The 27,019-nt window shown below is 41.6% G+C and overlaps 1 protein-coding gene across 1 annotated transcript in view; it reads right to left on the bottom strand.

Annotated features, from left to right (window-relative positions):
• plppr4a (phospholipid phosphatase related 4a) overlaps window positions 1-2,071 on the bottom strand; it is an 82,998-nt gene extending 80,927 nt beyond the window's left edge. The window contains exon 1 of the mRNA XM_034105188.2: window positions 1,666-2,071. Coding sequence (XP_033961079.1) covers window positions 1,666-1,749 — 84 coding nt within the window. The 5' untranslated portion in view covers window positions 1,750-2,071. The remainder of the gene's footprint in view (window positions 1-1,665) is intronic.
• Window positions 2,072-27,019: the final 24,948 nt, after the last annotated feature.

Raw genomic sequence — 27,019 nt, 5'->3', positions numbered from 1 at the left:
AGCTCAATGTGGAAACCAGGAATAGCAAGTCCAACTCCAGAACCGCTGTGTCGGTGCTGCTCAGCCCCTGCAGGGTACAATTTGAATGTTTCTGGGCAAGAGGCTCAGAAATCTATTTTCCAAAAGCCACATTTTACTTAAAAATAGCAACACAGACTAAAGTGAAATGCACATAGTACTGTGCATGTGTAACTTCAAACAGTGAAGAACGAGATGGCTAACTCTTTGGCAACCTCCATCATTAGCTCTGGCATAAAAACAATGGGGAAAGTGCTTTTTTAGATTTACGCGCCCCCTGGCAAGCGAGCAAGCCTTTTGTGAAGCCCTCACACCCCAGCTGCTTACAGACTAGATACAGAATCCTCAGTTGGCGTTCACATTTCAATACTGGAACAAAGATGATTACAAAACAAACGTCATATAAATCATGTTCGGGACACATTTGACCGATTTACTTTCATCAACCATAAATGTTGTGTTTTACATCTGGTTGCTTCAAGGCCTTTTGATATCCTCCAGTAGGCATTTGAACATATAATATTGCTGATCACCACTTTCATTGAATTGAGTGGTTCAGTCAGCTTTTCTAACACCTCTCATATTCCTGTCAACATGAGCACCATAGGAAATGAATGGGTAACCCTAGATTATGTTCATCCATCAGATAGTACACAATCAAATTGATAACCATTTAATTTTGGAAGACATTTTCAGTGACTATTCCATAGTATATTCAGTTGTTCATATTGTAGTCTGAGACATTATTTACAGCCTAAAAGGGAGTTAAACAACATTTGGTGATGATTCATGTTTTTTGTTAAAACAAATAGGGTAAAAAGGCTACTACCACTACTCTGACCACCAACACTGCTGTTACTAACAGTACACATGCCAATAATCATCCATTTTTAAATGGTGAAAGGAAGGCACATTGAGCACATTGGAAGGCTGGTCCACAGTGTGGAGGCGTATGGACTAGGGGTGTAACGGGTCACAAACATTTCGGTTTGGTACGTACCTTGGTTTTTAGGTCACGGTTCGGTACATTTTCGGTACAGTGGAACAAATGATCACAAAACATAAAATATGTGTAAGGGTTTTTTAATTATTATTAAATTGTGAATAATGTATTCACTCAAATAAATACAAAATATAATAAAATACACATTAAGGTGCAGCATTTCGATGAACTGAAATAATCTGAATTTGAACTTTACTGTACTAGTAGGCCTACTCACAAAACATAAAATATTGTGAGGAGGAACTTTAATGTATTGAACAAGCAGTATAATCTTTGCGTTCTGCATCCAAGAAATCATACTATCCTGAGGAGACTGCAGTGTCACTGGCTGCAGAAAGCACAGGGTAAACAGGGACGAGGGGAATACAGATCGTCAGTCTCACTGTTCTCAAACTGCATGGCTGTCTCCACCACAGGATTACAGCCTGGCCTCATTGTTAGGTGGCATCTCAATCTCAAGCATATACCCACAACTCCATATTTCTCCACATACTCCATCATTCGTTTAACCTGGCCAATCAGACAGCTCCATTTACACCTCTGCAGAATAACAACATTATAAAATAGATAGATAGATAGATAGATAGATAGATAGATAGATAGATAGATAGATAGATAGATAGATAGATAGATAGATATTTCACCTCTACAAAATAAAAGCACGGCAGAAGAGTGACGCTCTCCTTGGTCTCATTCCCGCCTTTCAGCCTCTCCTTGGCACGAGACATCACGAGTGGCCGGTGGTCTCTCCCGTTGCCGGGAGACAGGGAGCTGTACTTGATTCCCGTCGTAATTTTTGGGAGATTCCGACAGAGTCCGGTTCCCCCAAGTGCTTATCGGTGGACCTCCATAGCACAGAGCTGAGCTGTGGTGCCTAATGGGATTTGTCTGCAGCTGCCCCTAAAATGCGTGTTTGGGGTCTTCAGAATGAGATGCTAGTGCAGAACTGGCCCTGTGTTCCCAGAAGCTGCGCCCTGTGAGCTGCCGTTAAGATCCATGTTGACAGTCCGCGGTTCAGAGGATTCACCCCAAGTTCCTCAGTGAGCTGCCCCGCTTTCTGCTCCGCTCTGCGCTGCTGCAGCAGGTGACTGCTGTTAAGAGAGACACTATGAACAGTATCATTTCCTGTCTAGGAAATGATACTGTCAAAATAAAACATTTCAGAATCTGAACTCAGAAACAGGTTTATTGCCAAGTACACATACGAGGAATTCTCATTGGTGCATGCATTAACAAGGTAATAAGAAGATACATTGTAAGACAAATACTAAAATAACGTCTATGTTTTGTAATTGTTTTATGTCTTATATAATGTTGCGTTCTTGAAGGAGCCTCGAAGAAATATTTACAGGAAATAAAGATATAGGCTACAAAAAACATGGAAAATATTTGATATGACAACATACTCGTTAAAGGTGACATGTCATGCTTTTCCGGTTATCGCCCGTCCCCTTGTGTGTTATGAAGGTTTTTATGCATGTAAACGGTCTGCAGAGTCAAAACCCTCAAAGTACACCCTGTAGGGAGTAAAACTCTAAAACAAAAAATACCTCCCCAAAACGCCTCGTTGGAGATACGTCACTGTCCATTTGATTCTTCCGGGGACATCATGATGTCATGTCGTCCCCGGAACCAAATGGACCAATCCGTGGAGCCGTTACGTTACGTCCGCGGAGCCGTTATGTTAAGCCCCCGCTGATTGGTCCAAATTGACCAATCAACGGACTTCCTCACCAGTGGCGGTGCCAGATATTTTCTCTAGGGGGTGCTGTGGGGTAGCTTGACGTTTCATAGAGGGTGCTCAAACATTAAGGGTTTCCCATTAATGCACCAGCGCTACAGTTGCATTTTCTACTGCAACACTCCCCACACGCACACACAGTGCACCCGCGACTGTTACAATGAAGGCTCGATAATCAGCTCACGGCATATGTGTAAGCAGGAGTAAAGTGCTATTTTTACAGGTGGGGGGTGGACCTCACTTCCTCTAGGAGGGACCTCACCTCCTCTAGACTGCGATCAAGCCAGCCTCCACTTGGGAAAACACAGTCAAGCCAGCCCGCACGTGATATTGGGGTGCGCGAATATTAGAAGCATTACGGTAAAATCCCAGCGCTTATTCGGTCAATAACAAAAGCACCTATAAAAACAAACCAAACATATTAAATTAAGAAATATGTACTATATAATGTGATCAATAATTATTTAAAACAAACTACGTATAACTACCACGAGTAAATGTAAAATGTAAGGAGTTTCAAAATAAAAGTCCTTTGAAATCTCATATTGAAATCTCATATATGAGCTATCAGCCCTGTGTTTAGATAAGAATAAAACAAAATCTCTCCCTGATGCAAGACTCATCTCACTGCAGGGTGATAGAAGGACAGCCCATCTACTCACCCAGAAACAATCAGGACATTCTGATGTGGAGTTTCAAAATAAAAGACCTTTGAAATCCCATATATGAGCTATCAGCCCTGTGTTTAGATAAGAATAAAACGAAATCTCTCCCTGATGCAAGACTAATCTCACTGCAGGGTGATAGAAGGACAGCCCATCTACTCACCCAGAAAAAATCAGGACATTTTGATGTGGAGTTTCAAAATAAAATACCTTTGAAATCCCATATATGAGCTATCGGCCCTGTGTTTAGATACGAATAAAACGAAATATCTCCCTGATCCAAGACTCATCTCACTGCAGGGTGATAGAAGGACACCCCATCTACTCACCCAGATAAAATCAGGACATTCTGATGTGGAGTTTCAAAATAAAAGACCTTTGAAATCCCATATATGAGCTATCAGCCCTGTGTTTAGATAAGAATAAAACGAAATCTCTCCCTGATGCAAGACTCATCTCACTGTAGGGTGATAGAAGGACAGCCCATCTACTCACCCAGACAAAATCAGGACATTCTGATGTGGAGTTTCAAAATAAAAGACCTTTGAAATCCCATATATGAGCTATCAGCCCTGTGTTTAGATAAGAATAAAACGAAATCTCTCCCTGATGCAAGACTCATCTCACTGCAGGGTGATAGAAGGACAGCCCATCTACTCACCCAGAAACAATCAGGACATTCTGATGTGGAGTTTCAAAATAAAAGACCTTTGAAATCCCATATATGAGCTATCAGCCCTGTGTTTAGATAAGAATAAAACGAAATCTATCCCTGATGCAAGACTAATCTCACTGCAGGGTGATAGAAGGACAGCCCATCTACTCACCCAGACAAAATCAGGACATTTTGATGTGGAGTTTCAAAATAAAATACCTTTGAAATCCCATATATGAGCTATCAGCCCTGTGTTTAGATAAGAATAAAACGAAATATCTCCCTGATCCAAGACTCATCTCACTGCAGGGTGATAGAAGGACAGCCCATCTACTCACCCAGAAAAAATCAGGACATTCTGATGTGGAGTTTCAAAATAAAAGACCTTTGAAATCCCATATATGAGCTGTCAGCCCTGTGTTTAGATAATAATACAACGAAATCTCTCCCTGATCCAAGACTCATCTCACTGCAAGGTGATAGAAGGACAGCCCATCTACTCACCCAGAAAAAATCAGGACATTCTGATGTGGAGTTTCAAAATAAAAGACCTTTGAAATCCCATATATGAGCTATCAGCCCTGTGTTTAGATAAGAATAAAACAAAATCTCTCCCTGATGCAAGACTCATCTCACTGCAGGGTGATAGAAGGACAGCCCATCTACTCACCCAGAAAAAATCAGGACATTCTGATGTGGAGTTTCAAAATAAAAGACCTTTGAAATCCCATATATGAGCTATCAGCCCTGTGTTTAGATAATAATAAAACGAAATCTCTCCCTGATGCAAGACTCATCTCACTGCAGGGTGATAGAAGGACAGCCAATCTACTCACCCAGAACAAATCAGGACATTCTGATATATAGTTTCAAAATAAAATGGTAAGGTAGGACCCAAACACAGTGTTAAAACAAGGGAGGCAGATATTGCGCTATCGCTACACACACACAGAGCCGAGCTTGAAGGATACAAGTACACGTTTATTTCCATCAATTCTCTGATTGGTCTCTGTTGCATTCACTGAACACGTGAACTACTACTGCTGCTGCTACTACTACTACTACTGCTGCTACTACTACTACTACTACTACTACTACTACTACTACTACTACTACTGCTGCTACTACTATACTACTACTACTACTACTACTACTACTACTACTACTACTAACTAATACTACTACTTAAGCGCTTTGAGCACCAGGAAAAGTGCTTTATAAATGTAATGTATTATTATTATTATTACACTGTCTGATTAGCAAAATAAAATCAGCAGTTTATTTTGCATTCCCTTACCACCCACATTTCAATTAAATATTAAGGGCTTGAATTTCAGAGACAGAGTGATTCCTCTTCTCAATATACAACCTTTGGGGGAAAGCCAAAACCGATCGATGGGCGTGACGTCACATGTGTGCTAAAAACCTAATATCCGCACGGGTAGTGCGCATTAGTGTGTGTGAACGCCCCCTTGTAGCACAGCGGGGATAATATGTGGGGCACACAGCCTGCAGGACACGGACACATACCACTGAGCCATGTCATGGCCTGACCCAGATGCAGACCTATACGGACCCGGACCTATAATCAATACATTAATAGGGGATTTCAATTTTGACGGGGCGATTATATTTTAACCACCGCCGACAGGGGGCGAAAGAGACGAGTGAGCGATACAGGGAGAGAAACACAGAAGAAGAGAGAGAGAGATACAGGGAGAGAAACACAGAAGAAGAGACGAATGAGATACAGGGAGAGAAACAAAGAAGAAGAGACGAGAGAGCGATACAGGGAGAGAAACACAGAAGAAGAGATGAGAGAGATACAGGGAGAGAAACACAGAAGAAGAGATGAGAGAGAGATACAGGGAGAGAAACACAGAAGAAGAGATGCGAGTGCGGCAGAGAGAAGCGGAGAGGAAAGTGAGTGAAGAAAATAATTAGCGATACAGGGAGAGAAGCGGAGAGGAGAGTGAACAGGCGTGTCACATAATGACACATGGCGCTCTCCAAGAAGAGGAAAGTGGACAGTGAGAACAGAGCTTTTAACCCTGAGTGGACTCATTCATGTTCATCCTGCCCACTGGGAGCACAGAACCAGTGTGTCTCATTTGTTCAGAGACTGTGGCGCTCATTAAAAGTGCCAATACGCCACTATGAGACAAAACACTAAGTGTTTGACCAAACATTCCTCTCAAGTCAGAACTGAGGTCACAAAAAATAAGCAGTCTCAGAGCCCAATATGATCAGTCCACCAGGATCAAAATTAAAACTAAATATGGTTCCAGCGCAGGCTAACCGAGGCTAACCAATGAGCACCTGCATGTGTGTATGAGAATGGCCCTGACACCATTTCAGCCCAGATTTAAACTCCTGGCAGGACAAACTCAAGCTCAATTCTCGCACTGAATTAAAGTGAGTGAGGGACTGCAATATAAGAGGGAAAGAAAGAGAAACTTTAACACTGTTCAATTGTTATGATGTGTAAAGACTGATATTGTTCTATAGTCGTCTGAAACTGTTAAGTCATGATGTGAAACGGTTAACAAAGAAAAAGGGAAACTCAAGCTGCTGCTACACTTTATTTTATTTATCTAAAATGAAGCACTTTTAAGATGCACACATTTTCAAAAGCTATTTTATTTATTTTCTCTCTTTTATTTTTAAATGCAGCCCGAGAGGAACATTACACATATCCACAGTATTTACTGTATATCTGTATAGTTCAATGTTAATTGACAATAAATATTGTTGTTTTTGAATTGTACTTTCTCTATTTGATTGGCAGTCAGTTGTTGATTACATGCAGACGTTGATACAGCTGCAGGCTACTTCAATATATATCACACTAATTCATAAAGCAACTTAGACATTTTGATGTTCCGGACCTTTGCATGGGGACATTTTCTCTAACTGGACCTTGTTGAATTTTAGTTGAATACCACTGATATATGTGATCAGTCCATCAGTCAGCAGCGCCTGTACACTGGCATGGCAGAGTGGCAGTGGGAGGGGTAGTGGACTGTGGTCCCTATGAGAAAATATTGTTGGATATTAATCGCCTCATATTTGCCATGGTGCAAATAAATAAAATAAATAAATCCCACCAAAAAATCCCACCAACCTGGATGACGTGGAGCTCCCCAGCGCTGCTACCACATGGTAGTATTTAAAATCCCTGTCACGGACTTGTCGGCAGGCGAAGTGTGCCTCCACGTGTGCGAACCACGCGGCAGCGGCATGCTCCCAAAACTCCGACAGCTTTACAAAAACATCACGATCAGTCATGTTCAATAAGTCTTCGGAAACGTACACGAAAACGTCAGGGTCACCAGTGTAGAGCCGATTAATGGGAGTCAGAGGCGGTGTGTTAAGTATGGACTTCCACACTTTATTATTCATTAATAAAGAAGACGTGAGTACTGCTCTGTGTAACCAGCTAGCATGAATAACACCAAACCCCGGAACCCTTACTAACCGGTCCGGGTTGCAACCAAGCGGCAAACTCTGGGGAACAGCCGGGAAGCCAATACGGAAGTGCCACACACTGCAGTTCATACATGTGCCGCTAGGGACTGGCTGCAGAAAGGAGCAATTTCCATAGACCCCCATGTTAAAATGCCCAACTTTACAGCAGAAAAAAACATGTTTCTACCCATGGATGCAATACATATTATTATCGATATAGTTAAATTCCACCTTCATGATTATGAATCTGTGAGTGAATTGTTTTCTAACACGACCCTTTTATTTATATTAGGTCTTAACGTTTTTGCATAAATTAGGGCGTGGTCACGTTGATGGACACGTACATGCCTCACTGTCAGCTAACAGCAACTTGTCCACTCTGCTAGGCTACAACCATAGAGGCTACAACGTTAGTTAGTCATAGTACTGTACTTGACCCTTTAGCTTTAGCCGTGTTCGTGGTGATTGTGCCTTATAGGGAATATTGTTACAAATACCAGACAATTAATATGTTGTGCTGTGCGCTTGAATGTACTAACAGAACTTCCAAGAAGTCTAAAATGATCATATTATACATGTTAACCCCGTTCGCAGGTGTTTGTGTGCTTGGTAGCTTAGCTTGTTACTTATTAGCCAGCTAAGGACGTAACCCTTTATGCATACATATACATTTTAGTTTATGATTCAGCCTTGGGTAAGACTTTTATAGTCTTTGGCTATGACGCCCATAATGCTAAACGGGAGCAAATGTTAATAGGGGACCCAATTATCCCAGTGGTGGCCGCCGGAGCTAACGGAGCCGCAGGGGGCTAGCTCCAGACGGCGTCCCGGAGCTAGCCCACTGCGGCTCCGTTAGGTCCGGCCATGGAGTCCGTCTTTTCTCAACGTGTGAATGACAAGCATTAAGAATAACAAAATATAGCTAATTCTCTTGCAGATTGTCTCATTTGATTATGAATGTAACGTTTATATAGGGGAACTACACTGTTAGCAGTAACTTGGTATGCATGTATTTCATGTTAGCTTAGCTTCTTAGCCTGAGCTAGCTCTGTTTACTTCCAGTTCGGAGGCAGCAGGTCCCGCCTCGGCTCCGCCTCTTTGCCCTTATTTGGAGCAGGCGGGATTAGACTCTGACGTCACAGTCGAGCCGTTAGTGGCCGACTCCGCCTACTAAGGGCGTCTCGGCAACTCTACAGAATCCTATGGGTGACGTCACGGACCCTACGTCCATTTATATATACAGTCTATGGTTGCAACACACACTATATGACTCAGTGAATTATGTCCCGTAACTGTCACCACAAAGGTGAATTTAGCGATCACAACGAAGACAGCCAAGACACATATTGAGCCCAGTAAATGAATGTTATTAGGGCTGTAAATATAATAAGCCTTCTAAAATGGACAACATTGTAACTAAGGAGATTTAAACTATGCAGCGATTCTGAATCTGCACCTGGTCAATCAGCTGCTCTTCATTTTCTTTCCTGCTATATTCAATGAGTGATAGAAATATTTGTTACCACAAGTTAAAACTCGGTACTAGTTGACTGCTACCAGAAATAAAATGAAGTACTTTTACTGTGTACTTTGTAAGAAATCCTCTGTCAGAGTCCCATCCATAGTACATAATGCATGTTTTCTGCTGTCTTTGATGAATGATAAAAATAAAATGTTACCATTAGTTCTTAATAAAATTGATACTGTTTGACTTTGTATTAGTAAGCCTACTACTAACAATATATTGAAGTACTTTTACTGTGTATTTTATGAGAAATCCTCTGTCAAAGTCCCCTGCTGAGAACAATATCAAGCCACTTCTGCTAAGTTTGTTGAGGGAATTATTTGTTGTTGCCATTAGTTCTTCGTGAGATTGATCCTATTGGACTCAGTACTACTGAAACTACCCCCACAAGTACTATGAAGTACTTACTGTGTACTTTTCCAGTAATCCTCTGTAAATGTCCCCTCCCGACTACAAGAATGCATGTTTTTCTTTTAATAAGCGTTAAAAACATTTCTTCCTGAGACTGATATTGTTGGACAGAGTATTTTAAGAGGATGGTAGACATGATATCAGCAATACTTCCAGTCAGTACTCCGGCAGCAGCATTTTTTACACCTTGGAAAGTCTTTAGAGTCTGTTGTGGCAGAGTCGTTCTTTGGTGGGGGCTCTAAGGCCCCCCTCTGCCTCCGCGTGTCCTTTTGTGAATGTGTCAGATTAACAGAGGAAGAATTCACAGCAACCATTGGTAAGGTTATAACAAATATGCTGATTTAATGGCAAAAGATACAATAACACAACTTCACGAAGTAATCCGGCTTACCCCGGCTCTTGTTCCTCCCGCCGGAGATCTAACTTACTTGTCTTGTCAGACGGAGGAAGAAGAGAACGAACACACAAACACAGACAGGAGATACAGAGGTACCATCGGGAGGAGCCAGAGGAGATTCTCCTCCCACAGAGCCCATCCTGCAGCATTTCAGAAACTTCAGTTGCGTCTAAAGAATATTCCCTTGCTTACAAAGATATATACAAAGGTTTAATTTTCTCATATTTCCAGCTCCTGGTTATTATTAATACAAAGTAACTAAACACACACATCTACTATTCAAGATATGTAGACTTCCCTTGGTGGAGATTATAATAAGAATGTTTCCTCCCCCTCCCTCTCTAGTCTTCTGTCATGAAAAAGCTGCTTCTATTTCATACAGAGTAATTAAACATGTTTAAGCCAACTACTTCACAATATTTGTAGCAATTAGTCCTTACATTTATGAAAGAATAATGCAGAGAAGTCAATAGAACACAAACCCAGGTATTCTTTGAGCAGTATTCACATATCTGCTCAAACAGCCTTATCCTGCATATCTCTAACACACACACATCTTTATCATTAGCAGAAGTTGATTGTTCCTTTTAGCTTAAGGGCTTCTGTGAACTTCCTTTGACCTCGAAGTCCGCGTTTACTGGAATGAATGCATTCATTGACAATTCAGACTGACTATTGTCTCTCTTAACTGTGTGACTCAATTCTCAAGGCCTGCAGGATGCGCATCATTAACTTAAGAAGAACTTAACCAATTTATCTGGGGGAAATGTCCCTCGCAGTTCCCTTGTTAATTTGTTAAGATCATTAATAATTAACATGGCCCCTAACTGCAACAAGACTTTCTGCCATTCAAACATAACACTTCTTATATATCAGGGGACATTAAGATGAATATACCAAAAACACGCTGTATCAAACTTTTACTTCAAACTTTCAAGTTACTTCAATTTTCCCTCAATTCCTCAACACCCCCTTTGTATCTCTTTCCTCGAGAGATACACTTAAACAAGGCATTTTGAAACACACTACTGTCATTATTTTCCACTGTGTAAATAAATCCATCCGAAGCTGGGATTTAGAGTACTTGAAACCTTCATGGAGACAGAACACCACTTTCCATGGCAGTGAGGACCATGAGAGGTGTGACCTGAGTTCTAGAAAGCAGTCTCCTTGTGGTGAATCATCAGCCCCCCCCCACCCTTTCGGAGGAATAGCCAACAAGGACAGCTGATGGGGAGGGGGGAGATGCGGCTTTCCCTTCACGGGTGGAACTGATCAGAGATAAGTAGACTCCTCTGCTGCCTCGGACAAAGTCCCCCAGCCCGCTGACAGCCGCTTCCAAGTCGTCTGCTGCATGGATGTCCTTGAGGTCCTTCTCCTCCAGTCCGCTGATGACAGCTTCAGAGTCGACCTCCTTGACGAGAGCCAGATCCGTCCTGATGTCGTCCCCTGGTCCTAGCAGGTGGTTTTCCCTGCCGCACGCTGGCTCCCGTGGTACGAGCTGTCCCCCTTTCCTCAGATGCGGACGGCATGAGAGATCCGCTGGGTCACTCGGTCGGGGGCTGGAGAGCCTGGGGTTGAGCCACTTTGTCCTGATGACCTTCAGCCAGACGAAACTCCGCTGTGTCGGCCCTCCTGGGTCCCCCTTTTGGCGCCAGCAACCTGTGTGGAGAAAATCTGATACAAATCCCTCAAGCCTACGCTCAGGGCTCCTGGGCCCTCAGCTTTTGATCCCCCCACTGCGTATGAATACAGAATGCCAACAAACTGTCATCAAATGTCTTTCTATTATGAACTTAGATGAAATGTTATATCCGCATATGACCTCAAACAATAAAGTCTATGGCTTTTACTTCTTTACCAGGCTAGTTACATGATGTTGTTTAAATTAAATTCTGTCTCATTACATTACTATGTTTAGCTTAACTGTAATATGTTCTTTCTACATTTCAAACCTCAGTTACTTTAATACCTGTTGAAATATTACAAACTTGTTTCATTATCACAGGTCAACTTCTTCAGTATCCATTCTGGAGTTACATATCTCAAAGTAGCCCCTTAGCCACTGATTCTGCATCTGTGCTACATGTTATAATTCAATCAATATTAGAAACATAATATATCCCCCTCTAGTCTTCTGTCATGAAAAGCTGCTTCTATTCATACAGAGTAATAACATGTTTAAGCCAACTACTTCACAATATTTGTCGCAATGTAGTCCTTACATTTATGAAAGAATAATGCAGAGAAGTCAATAGAACACAAACCCAGGTATTGTTGAGCAAGTATTCCCATATCTGCTCAAACACAGCCTTATCCTGCATATCTCTAACACACACACATCTTTATCATTAACATAAGTTGATTGTTCCTTTTAGCTTAAGGGCTTCTGTGAACTTCCCTTTCACCTCGAAGTCCGCGTTTACCTGGAATGAATATGCATTCATTGACAATTCAGACGGACTATTGTCTCTCTAACTGTGTGACTCAATTATCAAGCCTGCAGGATGCGCATCATTAACTTAAGAAGAACTTAACCATTATATCTGGGGGGAAATGTCCCTCGCAGTTCCCTTGTTAATTTGTTAAGATCATTAATGATTAACCATGGCCCTAACTGCAAACAAGACTTTCTGCATTCAAACATAACACTTCTTATATATCAGGGGACATTAAGATGAATATACCAAAAATACGCTGTATCAAACTTTCACTTCAAACTTTCAAGTTACTTCAATTTTCCCTCAATTCCTCAACAAGTCCGGCTGCTGGATAGCTGGTCACAAATATCCTTCAGCAAAGTAACACACTCTGTCATGGTTGCCCTCTTATGATGCTGCTGTCTTTTTATAAATGATTTTCCTCTGCCGCTAGTTCATTCCTCGCAGATTCTTCAGTCTCATCAGCCTCATCCTCCATCACTCCCAGTCAACGCCTCCAGCACACTTCCAGTGTCTGACTCCATATATTGTCCTGATGCTGTAAGGGTGATGCCCCATGATCACCAAAATGACCCCCTCTAGAGTCTGAGTGCCAAGGACCTCATATTATGTCTGTCATTAATGTTACATCACCCATTATAACAATTTGCTTTCCTTTTTTCTCTTCTCTTAACTGAATAGTCCTGTCTTTAAGTATAATACAATGTAAAGTCCTTTTCCTGTACCATTCAAGGCTTCATAACAGGCATTTTACTGTATGTGTTTGGAGAAATGACACAATCAATGGCCCATAATTGTACTTTATAGACTATGAATCTTGTGGTGCTTGAAGAAATACAGACGGGTTAAGCCGGCCAGGTTATATATATATATATATGCCTTTTTTGGAGCCCTTTTTGCAATATTTATTAAAATGTCACTAGTTATTTAAACAAACCACTATCTGAGGATAATACAAGCAACCATAAAACGCCCTTTATCTAAAGAGCCATTGAAGCCCATGAAGAATTTATCCTTCCACAAATCTTTTCAACTGCTGTATTAATAAAGTTGCCACGTGTTTTCAAATTCAAGTTAAGGCACTATCTGTGCAAAACATTACAAATATTCTTCATTTGCAATATTGCAAATATAAGTGTTCACAAAGACTGCATCAATTAAATGTTATATATATATCTATTCTCACTTCTGGGCAGGACCCTAGGCAATGAGTTAGCAGTTGTTGATTCCGTCTGATTTGCTCCCTCTCCTTACAGTGTGTGTGTGTGTCTAAATAAGGATATTTCCTGCCATGCAAACTGCTCCTACTTCATACAGAGTAATTAAGCATACACATTTAAGCCAATTACTCCAAAATGTTGTGGCAATTTAGCACGCACGACATGCTCTGAACTTTCTCTAACCTCGAAGTCAGCTCACTTAACAGGAATACATGTATTGATAAATTCAGAACGACCATTATCCCATGGCCTCTCTAGGAGTCTTGCAGGATATGAATTATCCAATTAACTAACGTCTACACAGGAGCGCACATACATTTTCCCCTATGCAGCTACGCACCAATATTGTTATCGTTTCTTAGCTGGATATGAACCACTAATCAACAAGACTTTAATTGTATTAGGTCTGAGGAAGCCCCTCTCTTGGAATTCCTCTGACCTCTTACCAATTCAATTAACATGGGTACATCTGCTTTCTATTTGCAAAGACCATTGATAATTAGCAAAGAGACTCCCATGCCTTTTCTACTGACTTTCTGAAAAATACTCATCCACGGGTAATCTTTTTACTCAAGGCAGAAATCACAGGCTGTACTGCCCCCCACCTACTCACAAAGAGCCACAGAACACCTTCTGTTTATTAACAAGTCAAGTGAAAGAAAAGACCATTTTCGCTAAATCTACACTATAATGGACATCATTATAGGAACATCAATCTAAAAAACCTCTCTATATTTAAGAGAAAAAAATTGACTTGTCCCATCCAAGTTTTAACACACATGAATATATATAAAAACACATATTAGATGACATTAAAAATGAATATACCAGAATTACACCGTATTAAACTTCCTGCTATAACATGTTATTTTAATACTTCAATCTCTATCAGTCAAACAATTTTAAAACCTGATTTAAGTACAGCTCAATAAATTAATACAAAGTACACTTAAAATACACTTACATGATCTCAGTCACTCAAATAATTATAATAAATCCTGATTGAAATACAGGTTACGAACATAATACTTAGTACGCTTCAAATACACTTAAATAAAATATCTAAGATATAGTATGACAATACAGTTCAAATTAAAAAAAAACTCAGATTACAGTATAATTAATGTTGGCATGACTGGTTGCTTAATATCATGTGGTTCAAAGTATATGTACAAAATGGAAAAGTAAATAAAATAAGTTTAATAGGATGTGGATTTATTTTCTCCCCTTGTAATTACACAATCAAAGAATCTATAATTACCCCCAAGTGAAGGAGTTCAAGTATCTCGGGGTCTTGTTCTCGAGGTGAGGGAACAATGGAGCGTGAGATGGGCCGGAGAATACGGAGCAGCGGGAGCGGTACTGCAGTCGCTTTCCCGCTCCGTTGTGACGAAAAGGGAGCTGAGCCAGAAGGCAAAGCTCTCTGTCTACCGGGCCATTTTCGTTCCTACCCTCACCTATGGTCATGAAGGATGGGTCATGACCGAAAGAACGAGATTGCGGATACAAGCGGCCGAGATGGGTTTTTCCGCAGGGTGGCTGGTGTCTCCCTTAGGGATAAGGTGAGAAGTTCGGTCATCAGGGAGGGACTCGGAGATTAACCGCTCCTCCTTCGCGTCGAAAGGAGCCAGTTGAGGTGGTTCGGGCACCTAGTTAGGATGCCACCTGGGGGCTCCCTAGGGAGGTGTTCCAGGCACGTCCAGCTGGGAAGAGACCAAGAGGTAGACCTAGGACCAGGTGGAGGGGTATATCTCTTCGCTGGCCTGGGAGCGCCTTGGGATCCCCCAGTCAGAGCTGGTTGATGTCGCCAGGGAAAGAAAGTTTGGGGCTCTCTGCTGGAACTGCTGGAACTGCTACCCCCGCGACCCGACCACGGATAAGCGGGAGAAGATGGATGGATGGATGGACAATCTATAATTTAGCTCTGACCTTCACAAAAACATTTTGTTTAATTGGACACATTTTTCTAAGCTTTATTCCCAGTCATCGCATGTCAGTCACATGCGATGACTGGGACTGATGGAAGAATCTGAGAGGAATGAACTAGGAGCAGAGAAATAATCATATTTAAAAGACAGCAGCCCCATGAGAGGCCAACAAGAGTCACAAGGGTGTGTCACTTTGCTGAAGGATATTTGTGACCAGCTATCCAGGCCAGACTCTATAGACTTTCCAAGGGGTACAAATGCTGGCTGGAGTACTGACTGGAAGATTGCTGATATCATGTCTACCATCCTCTTAAAGTACTCTGTCCAAAAAGCAGTCTCATGAGAAAGGTGTTTTAACGCTTATTCAAAATAGCAGAGAAACATGCATTATTGTACTCAGGAGGGGACATTGACAGAGGATTACTCAAAAGTACACAGTAATAGTATTAATAGTACTTGTGGGAGTAGTTTCACTAGTACTGAGTCCAACAGTATCCGTTTTATTCAGAATTTATGGAAACAAATATTTGTATCACTCATTGAATATAGCAGGAAAGAAAATGAAGAGCAGCTGATTTGAAAAAACAAACTTGAGAGACGGCTGAGTGACCGCAGTGCAGAATTACTGTATAGTTTAAATCTCCTTACAACAGTGGCGGTAGGGGCGCCGCCCCCCCCTCTTCCCACATAAAAAAATATATATATATTAGGGCTGTCAAACGATTACAATTTTTAATCAGATTAATCACAGCTTAAAAATTAATTAATCATGATTAATCACCATTCGAACTATGTCCCCAAATATGCCATTTATTTATGTATATTGTTGTGGGAATGGAAAGATAAATGAAAGCAGGCGGATATATCCATTTAACATACAGTATCTATGTTTATTATAAAAATGTCTGCGTGTCAAAATGAAAGACAACCCACACACCTATCAATCATCAAACCGTGGGGTCTTAATTCATTACGTGTTGATTTCTATCAACGGGGGAGTACTTCAGGAAAGTCGACAAAGGGGAGGGGGGCTAGTGGAGTACTTCGTGACCACAGAGTGAGAACGTTGTGATCAGCTGTTTTAGCGCAGTTCTCCAGTGAAGGGGGGGAGTCTCCCTCCGCAGCCGGTTGGCGTAGTTTTGGCACAGTTCCGTTGTACAGACCGACGTTAACAGCAGCCCTGTCTGTGCACACGGAGACCGACTCTGTCGTCCGGTGATCTAACCGCCTTCTGGAAAAGCGTCACAAGTACGTCGGTACGCAAATGCGCTTTGTGACACAAGTGACGGTACGCATTTCAGATTACGCACATATCCTGCGTACCAGTTATGTGCACCCCTGTACCAGAGCCATATTATTACTATTAAATGGCTCTGCCCTGTACTACAGCAAAAGTATTCTCCGTCGGGACTTCCTGCAACAACACCACGCCGTTATCAAAGATGTTCTATTGAGAAGACGATCACTACGTGACAAAAGTTTTCAAAACCGTGGCTACTGAAATCAATCTTACTAACTGCTGTCTGTGCAATTTACTCCGCGCGAGTTGGCAGACTTTATTTTGCTTACTTTAACATCATTTTTCATGGTGGGGCTAAGCCATTTCTTGGTTTGGGTGTAGCCTACCCCAGCCATACCCTGGCGCTGCCACTGGTGGCACGTATGGGGCGGGCCATTCTGCACATGCGTTAAATGCGTTAAATATTTTAACGCAATTAATTCAAAAAATTAATTACCGCCGTTAACGCGATAATTTTGACAGCACTAATATATATATATATATTAAAAAAAAAATATATTTTTTTTTAATTTTTAATAAACAAGGTAAATATCAGGGACGTGCACAGGTACGGGCTAATGTTGCCTGGGCAACGGCCCTTTTGAACTTTTTGGCTGACCTGCCCCTCTGGAGAGAGCAAAAGTCTTTTTTTTCTGTTGTGGCCGAATAAACATGATAAGTCCACAATTAGTATTGTAGCGTCTCGCTGCGATAAAACACACCTTGTCAGCACTGTCATCTGAGCGTCACGTGACTTTGTTTACAATCTGACAGCTGAAAATCAAAGGAAAGCCCTCCGGTCCGGCCTCATGTGGCTATGGTGGCTATGTGCCTGCCTGGCTTTGGTGGCCAATCCTCGGGTCAATCTGTCCCCGGAAATGTCCCCGTTTTTTTTTAATATGCTTGAATTGATTTTGAGTTTTCTCATGGCAGTTAGAGTATAGGGGACAAACCAGGGGACTTTACTTCCTCTTGACAACGTCGGTTATTTACAGCTAAATATACTTGTTATTGTGCTTCTGTCTTTCTGTATCTTTTCATCTGCTCCGTAAACTCCCTCACCGCTCGCTCTCTTTTCTTGATCGCCCTCTCACGGGAGAACTCTTCACTGTCTAGCTTCATTGTAGGATTTCTGCCATGTCTCTACTGAAATCTCTCCCTGATGCAAGACTAATCTCACTGCAGGGTGATAGAAGGACAGCCCATCTACTCACCCAGAAAAATCAGGACATTTGATGTGGAGTTTCAAAATAAATACCTTTGAAATCCCATATATGAGCTATCAGCCCTGTGTTTAGATAAGAATAAAACGAAATATCTCCCTGATCCAAGACTCATCTCACTGCAGGGTGATAGAAGGACAGCCCATCTACTCACCCAGAAAAAATCAGGACATTCTGATGTGGAGTTTCAAAATAAAAGACCTTTGAAATCCCATATATGAGCTGTCAGCCCTGTGTTTAGATAATAATACAACGAAATCTCTCCCTGATCCAAGACTCATCTCACTGCAAGGTGATAGAAGGACAGCCCATCTACTCACCCAGAAAAAATCAGGACATTCTGATGTGGAGTTTCAAAATAAAAGACCTTTGAAATCCCATATATGAGCTATCAGCCCTGTGTGTAGATAAGAATAAAACAAAATCTCTCCCTGATGCAAGACTCATCTCACTGCAGGGTGATAGAAGGACAGCCCATCTACTCACCCAGAAAAAATCAGGACATTCTGATGTGGAGTTTCAAAATAAAAGACCTTTGAAATCCCATATATGAGCTATCAGCCCTGTGTTTAGATAATAATAAAACGAAATCTCTCCCTGATGCAAGACTCATCTCACTGCAGGGTGATAGAAGGACAGCCAATCTACTCACCCAGAACAAATCAGGACATTCTGATATATAGTTTCAAATAAAATGGTAAGGTAGGACCCAAACACAGTGTTAAAACAAGGGAGGCAGATATTGCGCTATCGCTAACACCACACAGAGCCGAGCTTGAAGGATACAAGTACACGTTATTTCCATCAATTCTCTGATTGGTCTCTGTTGCATTCACTGAACACGTGAACTACTACTGCTGCTGCTACTACTACTACTACTGCTGCTACTACTACTACTACTACTACTACTACTACTACTACTACTACTACTGCTGCTACTACTACTACTACTACTACTACTACTACTACTACTACTACTACTACTAACTACTACTACTACTTAAGCGCTTTGAGCACCAGGAAAGTGCTTTATAATGTAATGTATTATTATTATTATTACACTGTCTGATTAGCAAAATAAAATCAGCAGTTTATTTTGCATTCCTTACCAACCCACATTCAATTAAATATTAAGGGCTTGAATTTCAGAGGACAGAGTGATTCCTCTTCTCAATATACAACCTTTGGGGGAAAGCCAAAACCGATCGATGGGCGTGACGTCACATGTGTGCTAAAAACCTAATATCCGCACGGGTAGTGCGCATTAGTGTGTGTGAACGCCCCCTTGTAGCACAGCGGGGATAATATGTGGGGCACACAGCCTGCAGGACACGGACACATACCACTGAGCCATGTCATGGCCTGACCCAGATGCAGACCTATACGGACCCGGACCTATAATCAATACATTAATAGGGGATTTCAATTTTGACGGGGCGATTATATTTTAACCACCGCCGACAGAGGGCGAAAGAGACGAGTGAGCGATACAGGGAGAGAAACACAGAAGAAGAGAGAGAGAGATACAGGGAGAGAAACACAGAAGAAGAGACGAATGAGATACAGGGAGAGAAACAAAGAAGAAGAGACGAGAGAGCGATACAGGGAGAGAAACACAGAAGAAGAGATGAGAGAGATACAGGGAGAGAAACACAGAAGAAGAGATGAGAGAGAGATACAGGGAGAGAAACACAGAAGAAGAGATGCGAGTGCGGCAGAGAGAAGCGGAGAGGAAAGTGAGTGAAGAAAATAATTAGCGATACAGGGAGAGAAGCGGAGAGGAGAGTGAACAGGCGTGTCACATAATGACACATGGCGCTCTCCAAGAAGAGGAAAGTGGACAGTGAGAACAGAGCTTTTAACCCTGAGTGGACTCATTCATGTTCATCCTGCCCACTGGGAGCACAGAACCAGTGTGTCTCATTTGTTCAGAGACTGTGGCGCTCATTAAAAGTGCCAATACGCCACTATGAGACAAAACACTAAGTGTTTGACCAAACATTCCTCTCAAGTCAGAACTGAGGTCACAAAAAATAAGCAGTCTCAGAGCCCAATATGATCAGTCCACCAGGATCAAAATTAAAACTAAATATGGTTCCAGCGCAGGCTAACCGAGGCTAACCAATGAGCACCTGCATGTGTGTATGAGAATGGCCCTGACACCATTTCAGCCCAGATTTAAACTCCTGGCAGGACAAACTCAAGCTCAATTCTCGCACTGAATTAAAGTGAGTGAGGGACTGCAATATAAGAGGGAAAGAAAGAGAAACTTTAACACTGTTCAATTGTTATGATGTGTAAAGACTGATATTGTTCTATAGTCGTCTGAAACTGTTAAGTCATGATGTGAAACGGTTAACAAAGAAAAAGGGAAACTCAAGCTGCTGCTACACTTTATTTTATTTATCTAAAATGAAGCACTTTTAAGATGCACACATTTTCAAAAGCTATTTTATTTATTTTCTCTCTTTTATTTTTAAATGCAGCCCGAGAGGAACATTACACATATCCACAGTATTTACTGTATATCTGTATAGTTCAATGTTAATTGACAATAAATATTGTTGTTTTTGAATTGTACTTTCTCTATTTGATTGGCAGTCAGTTGTTGATTACATGCAGACGTTGATACAGCTGCAGGCTACTTCAATATATATCACACTAATTCATAAAGCAACTTAGACATTTTGATGTTCCGGACCTTTGCATGGGGACATTTTCTCTAACTGGACCTTGTTGAATTTTAGTTGAATACCACTGATATATGTGATCAGTCCATCAGTCAGCAGCGCCTGTACACTGGCATGGCAGAGTGGCAGTGGGAGGGGTAGTGGACTGTGGTCCCTATGAGAAAATATTGTTGGATATTAATCGCCTCATATTTGCCATGGTGCAAATAAATAAAATAAATAAATCCCACCAAAAAATCCCACCAACCTGGATGACGTGGAGCTCCCCAGCGCTGCTACCACATGGTAGTATTTAAAATCCCTGTCACGGACTTGTCGGCAGGCGAAGTGTGCCTCCACGTGTGCGAACCACGCCGCAGCGGCATGCTCCCAAAACTCCGACAGCTTTACAAAAACATCACGATCAGTCATGTTCAATAAGTCTTCGGAAACGTACACGAAAACGTCAGGGTCACCAGTGTAGAGCCGATTAATGGGAGTCAGAGGCGGTGTGTTAAGTATGGACTTCCACACTTTATTATTCATTAATAAAGAAGACGTGAGTACTGCTCTGTGTAACCAGCTAGCATGAATAACACCAAACCCCGGAACCCTTACTAACCGGTCCGGGTTGCAACCAAGCGGCAAACTCTGGGGAACAGCCGGGAAGCCAATACGGAAGTGCCACACACTGCAGTTCATACATGTGCCGCTAGGGACTGGCTGCAGAAAGGAGCAATTTCCATAGACCCCCATGTTAAAATGCCCAACTTTACAGCAGAAAAAAACATGTTTCTACCCATGGATGCAATACATATTATTATCGATATAGTTAAATTCCACCTTCATGATTATGAATCTGTGAGTGAATTGTTTTCTAACACGACCCTTTTATTTATATTAGGTCTTAACGTTTTTGCATAAATTAGGGCGTGGTCACGTTGATGGACACGTACATGCCTCACTGTCAGCTAACAGCAACTTGTCCACTCTGCTAGGCTACAACCATAGAGGCTACAACGTTAGTTAGTCATAGTACTGTACTTGACCCTTTAGCTTTAGCCGTGTTCGTGGTGATTGTGCCTTATAGGGAATATTGTTACAAATACCAGACAATTAATATGTTTGTGCTGTGCGCTTGAATGTACTAACAGAACTTCCAAGAAGTCTAAAATGATCATATTATACATGTTAACCCCGTTCGCAGGTGTTTGTGTGCTTGGTAGCTTAGCTTGTTACTTATTAGCCAGCTAAGGACGTAACCCTTTATGCATACATATACATTTTAGTTTATGATTCAGCCTTGGGTAAGACTTTTATAGTCTTTGGCTATGACGCCCATAATGCTAAACGGGAGCAAATGTTAATAGGGGACCCAATTATCCCAGTGGTGGCCGCCGGAGCTAACGGAGCCGCAGGGGGCTAGCTCCAGACGGCGTCCCGGAGCTAGCCCACTGCGGCTCCGTTAGGTCCGGCCATGGAGTCCGTCTTTTCTCAACGTGTGAATGACAAGCATTAAGAATAACAAAATATAGCTAATTCTCTTGCAGATTGTCTCATTTGATTATGAATGTAACGTTTATATAGGGGAACTACACTGTTAGCAGTAACTTGGTATGCATGTATTTCATGTTAGCTTAGCTTCTTAGCCTGAGCTAGCTCTGTTTACTTCCAGTTCGGAGGCAGCAGGTCCCGCCTCGGCTCCGCCTCTTTGCCCTTATTTGGAGCAGGCGGGATTAGACTCTGACGTCACAGTCGAGCCGTTAGTGGCCGACTCCGCCTACTAAGGGCGTCTCGGCAACTCTACAGAATCCTATGGGTGACGTCACGGACCCTACGTCCATTTATATATACAGTCTATGGTTGCAACACACACTATATGACTCAGTGAATTATGTCCCGTAACTGTCACCACAAAGGTGAATTTAGCGATCACAACGAAGACAGCCAAGACACATATTGAGCCCAGTAAATGAATGTTATTAGGGCTGTAAATATAATAAGCCTTCTAAAATGGACAACATTGTAACTAAGGAGATTTAAACTATGCAGCGATTCTGAATCTGCACCTGGTCAATCAGCTGCTCTTCATTTTCTTTCCTGCTATATTCAATGAGTGATAGAAATATTTGTTACCACAAGTTAAAACTCGGTACTAGTTGACTGCTACCAGAAATAAAATGAAGTACTTTTACTGTGTACTTTGTAAGAAATCCTCTGTCAGAGTCCCATCCATAGTACATAATGCATGTTTTCTGCTGTCTTTGATGAATGATAAAAATAAAATGTTACCATTAGTTCTTAATAAAATTGATACTGTTTGACTTTGTATTAGTAAGCCTACTACTAACAATATATTGAAGTACTTTTACTGTGTATTTTATGAGAAATCCTCTGTCAAAGTCCCCTGCTGAGAACAATATCAAGCCACTTCTGCTAAGTTTGTTGAGGGAATTATTTGTTGTTGCCATTAGTTCTTCGTGAGATTGATCCTATTGGACTCAGTACTACTGAAACTACCCCCACAAGTACTATGAAGTACTTACTGTGTACTTTTCCAGTAATCCTCTGTAAATGTCCCCTCCCGACTACAAGAATGCATGTTTTTCTTTTAATAAGCGTTAAAAAACATTTCTTCCTGAGACTGATATTGTTGGACAGAGTATTTTAAGAGGATGGTAGACATGATATCAGCAATACTTCCAGTCAGTACTCCGGCAGCAGCATTTTTACACCTTGGAAAGTCTTTAGAGTCTGTTGTGGCAGAGTCGTTCTTTGGTGGGGGCTCTAAGGCCCCCCTCTGCCTCCGCGTGTCCTTTTGTGAATGTGTCAGATTAACAGAGGAAGAATTCACAGCAACCATTGGTAAGGTTATAACAAATATGCTGATTTAATGGCAAAAGATACAATAACACAACTTCACGAAGTAATCCGGCTTACCCCGGCTCTTGTTCCTCCCGCCGGGAGATCTAACTTACTTGTCTTGTCAGACGGAGGAAGAAGAGAACGAACACACAAACACAGACAGGAGATACAGAGGTACCATCGGGAGGAGCCAGAGGAGATTCTCCTCCCACAGAGCCCATCCTGCAGCATTTCAGAAACTTCAGTTGCGTCTAAAGAATATTCCCTTGCTTACAAAGATATATACAAAGGTTTAATTTTCTCATATTTCCAGCTCCTGGTTATTATTAATACAAAGTAACTAAACACACACATCTACTATTCAAGATATGTAGACTTCCCTTGGTGGAGATTATAATAAGAATGTTTCCTCCCCTCCCTCTCTAGTCTTCTGTCATGAAAAAGCTGCTTCTATTTCATACAGAGTAATTAAACATGTTTAAGCCAACTACTTCACAATATTTGTAGCAATTTAGTCCTTACATTTATGAAAGAATAATGCAGAGAAGTCAATAGAACACAAACCCAGGTATTCTTTGAGCAGTATTCACATATCTGCTCAAACAGCCTTATCCTGCATATCTCTAACACACACACATCTTTATCATTAGCAGAAGTTGATTGTTCCTTTTAGCTTAAGGGCTTCTGTGAACTTCCTTTGACCTCGAAGTCCGCGTTTACTGGAATGAATGCATTCATTGACAATTCAGACTGACTATTGTCTCTCTTAACTGTGTGACTCAATTCTCAAGGCCTGCAGGATGCGCATCATTAACTTAAGAAGAACTTAACCAATTTATCTGGGGGAAATGTCCCTCGCAGTTCCCTTGTTAATTTGTTAAGATCATTAATAATTAACCATGGCCCCTAACTGCAACAAGACTTTCTGCCATTCAAACATAACACTTCTTATATATCAGGGGACATTAAGATGAATATACCAAAAACACGCTGTATCAAACTTTTACTTCAAACTTTCAAGTTACTTCAATTTTCCCTCAATTCCTCAACACCCCCTTTGTATCTCTTTCTCGAGAGATACACTTAAACAAGGCATTTTGAAACACACCTACTGTCATTATTTTCCACTGTGTAAATAAATCCATCCGAAGCTGGGATTTAGAGTACTTGAAACCTTCATGGAGACAGAACACCACTTTCCATGGCAGTGAAGGAACCATGAGAGGTGTGACCTGAGTTCTAGAAAGCAGTCTCCTTGTGGTGAATCATCAGCCCCCCCCCCCCTTTCGGAGGAATAGCCAACAAGGACAGCTGATGGGGAGGGGGAGATGCGGCTTTCCCTTCACGGGTGGAACTGATCAGAGATAAGTAGACTCCTCTGCTGCCTCGACAAGTCCCCCAGCCCGCTGACAGCCGCTTCCAAGTCGTCTGCTGCATGGATGTCCTTGAGGTCCTTCTCCTCCAGTCCGCTGATGACAGCTTCCGAGTCGACCTCCTTGACGAGAGCCAGATCCGTCCTGATGTCGTCCCCTGGTCCTAGCAGGTGGTTTCCCTGCCGCACGCTGGCTCCCGTGGTACGAGCTGTCCCCCTTTCCTCCGATGCGGACGGCATGAGAGATCCGCTGGGTCACTCGGTCGGGGCTGGAGAGCCTGGGGTTGAGCCACTTTGTCCTGATGACCTTCAGCCAGACGAACTCCGCTGTGTCGGCCTCCTGGGTCCCCCTTTTGGCGCCAGCAACCTGTGTGGAGAAATCTGATACAAATCCCTCAAGCCTACGCTCAGGGCTCCTGGGCCCTCAGCTTTTTGATCCCCCACTGCGTATGAATACAGAATGCCAACAAACTGTCATCAAATGTCTTTCTATTATGAACTTAGATGAAATGTATATCCGCATAATGACCTAAACAATAAAGTCTATGGCTTTTACTTCTTTACCAGGCTAGTTACATGATGTTGTTTAAATTAAATTCTGTCTCATTACATTACTATGTTTTAGCTTAACTGTAATATGTTCTTTCTACATTTCAAACCTCAGTTACTTTAATACCTGTTGAAATATTACAAACTTGTTTCATTATCACAGGTCAACTTCTTCAGTATTCCATTCTGGAGTTACATATCTCAAAGTAGCCCCTTAGCCACTGATTCTGCATCTGTGCTACATGTTATAATTCAATCAATATTAGAAACATAATATATCCCCCTCTAGTCTTCTGTCATGAAAAAGCTGCTTCTATTTCATACAGAGTAATTAAACATGTTTAAGCCAACTACTTCACAATATTTGTAGCAATGTAGTCCTTACATTTATGAAAGAATAATGCAGAGAAGTCAATAGAACACAAACCCAGGTATTGTTTGAGCAGTATTCACATATCTGCTCAAACAGCCTTATCCTGCATATCTCTAACACACACACATCTTTATCATTAACATAAGTTGATTGTTCCTTTTAGCTTAAGGGCTTCTGTGAACTTCCTTTCACCTCGAAGTCCGCGTTTACTGGAATGAATGCATTCATTGACAATTCAGACTGACTATTGTCTCTCTTAACTGTGTGACTCAATTATCAAGGCCTGCAGGATGCGCATCATTAACTTAAGAAGAACTTAACCATTATATCTGGGGGAAATGTCCCTCGCAGTTCCCTTGTTAATTTGTTAAGATCATTAATGATTAACCATGGCCCCTAACTGCAACAAGACTTTCTGCCATTCAAACATAACACTTCTTATATATCAGGGGACATTAAGATGAATATACCAAAAATACGCTGTATCAAACTTTCACTTCAAACTTTCAAGTTACTTCAATTTTCCCTCAATTCCTCAACAAGTCCGGCCTGGATAGCTGGTCACAAATATCCTTCAGCAAAGTAACACACTCTGTCACATGGTTGCCCTCTTATGATGCTGCTGTCTTTTTATAAATGATTATTCCTCTGCCGCTAGTTCATTCCTCGCAGATTCTTCAGTCTCATCAGCCTCATCCTTCCATCACTCCCAGTCAACGCCTCCAGCACACTTCCAGTGTCTGACTCCATATGATATTGTCCTGATGCTGTAAGGGTGATGCCCCATGATCACAAAATGACCCCTCTAGAGTCTGAGTGCCAAGGACCTCATATTATGTCTGTCATTAATGTTACATCACCCATTATAACAATTTGCTTTCCTTTTTTCTCTTCTCTTAACTGAATAGTCCTGTCTTTAAGTATAATACAATGTAAAGTCCTTTTCCTGTACCATTTCAAGGCTTCATAACAGGCATTTTTACTGTATGTGTTTGGAGAAATGACACAATCAATGGCCCATAATTGTACTTTATAGACTATGAATCTTGTGGTGCTTGAAGAAATACAGACGGGTTAAGCCGGCCAGGTTATATATATATATATATATGCCTTTTTTGGAGCCCTTTTTTGCAATATTTATTAAAATGTCACTAGTTATTTAAACAAACCACTATCTGAGGATAATACAAGCAACCATAAAACGCCCTTTATCTAAA

Source organism: Pseudochaenichthys georgianus, chromosome 17, assembly GCF_902827115.2.
Source record: "Pseudochaenichthys georgianus chromosome 17, fPseGeo1.2, whole genome shotgun sequence".
NCBI lineage: Eukaryota > Metazoa > Chordata > Actinopteri > Perciformes > Channichthyidae > Pseudochaenichthys > Pseudochaenichthys georgianus.
The sequence above is the reverse complement of the archived record's forward strand: the minus strand, read 5'-3'. Positions and strand labels throughout refer to the sequence as shown.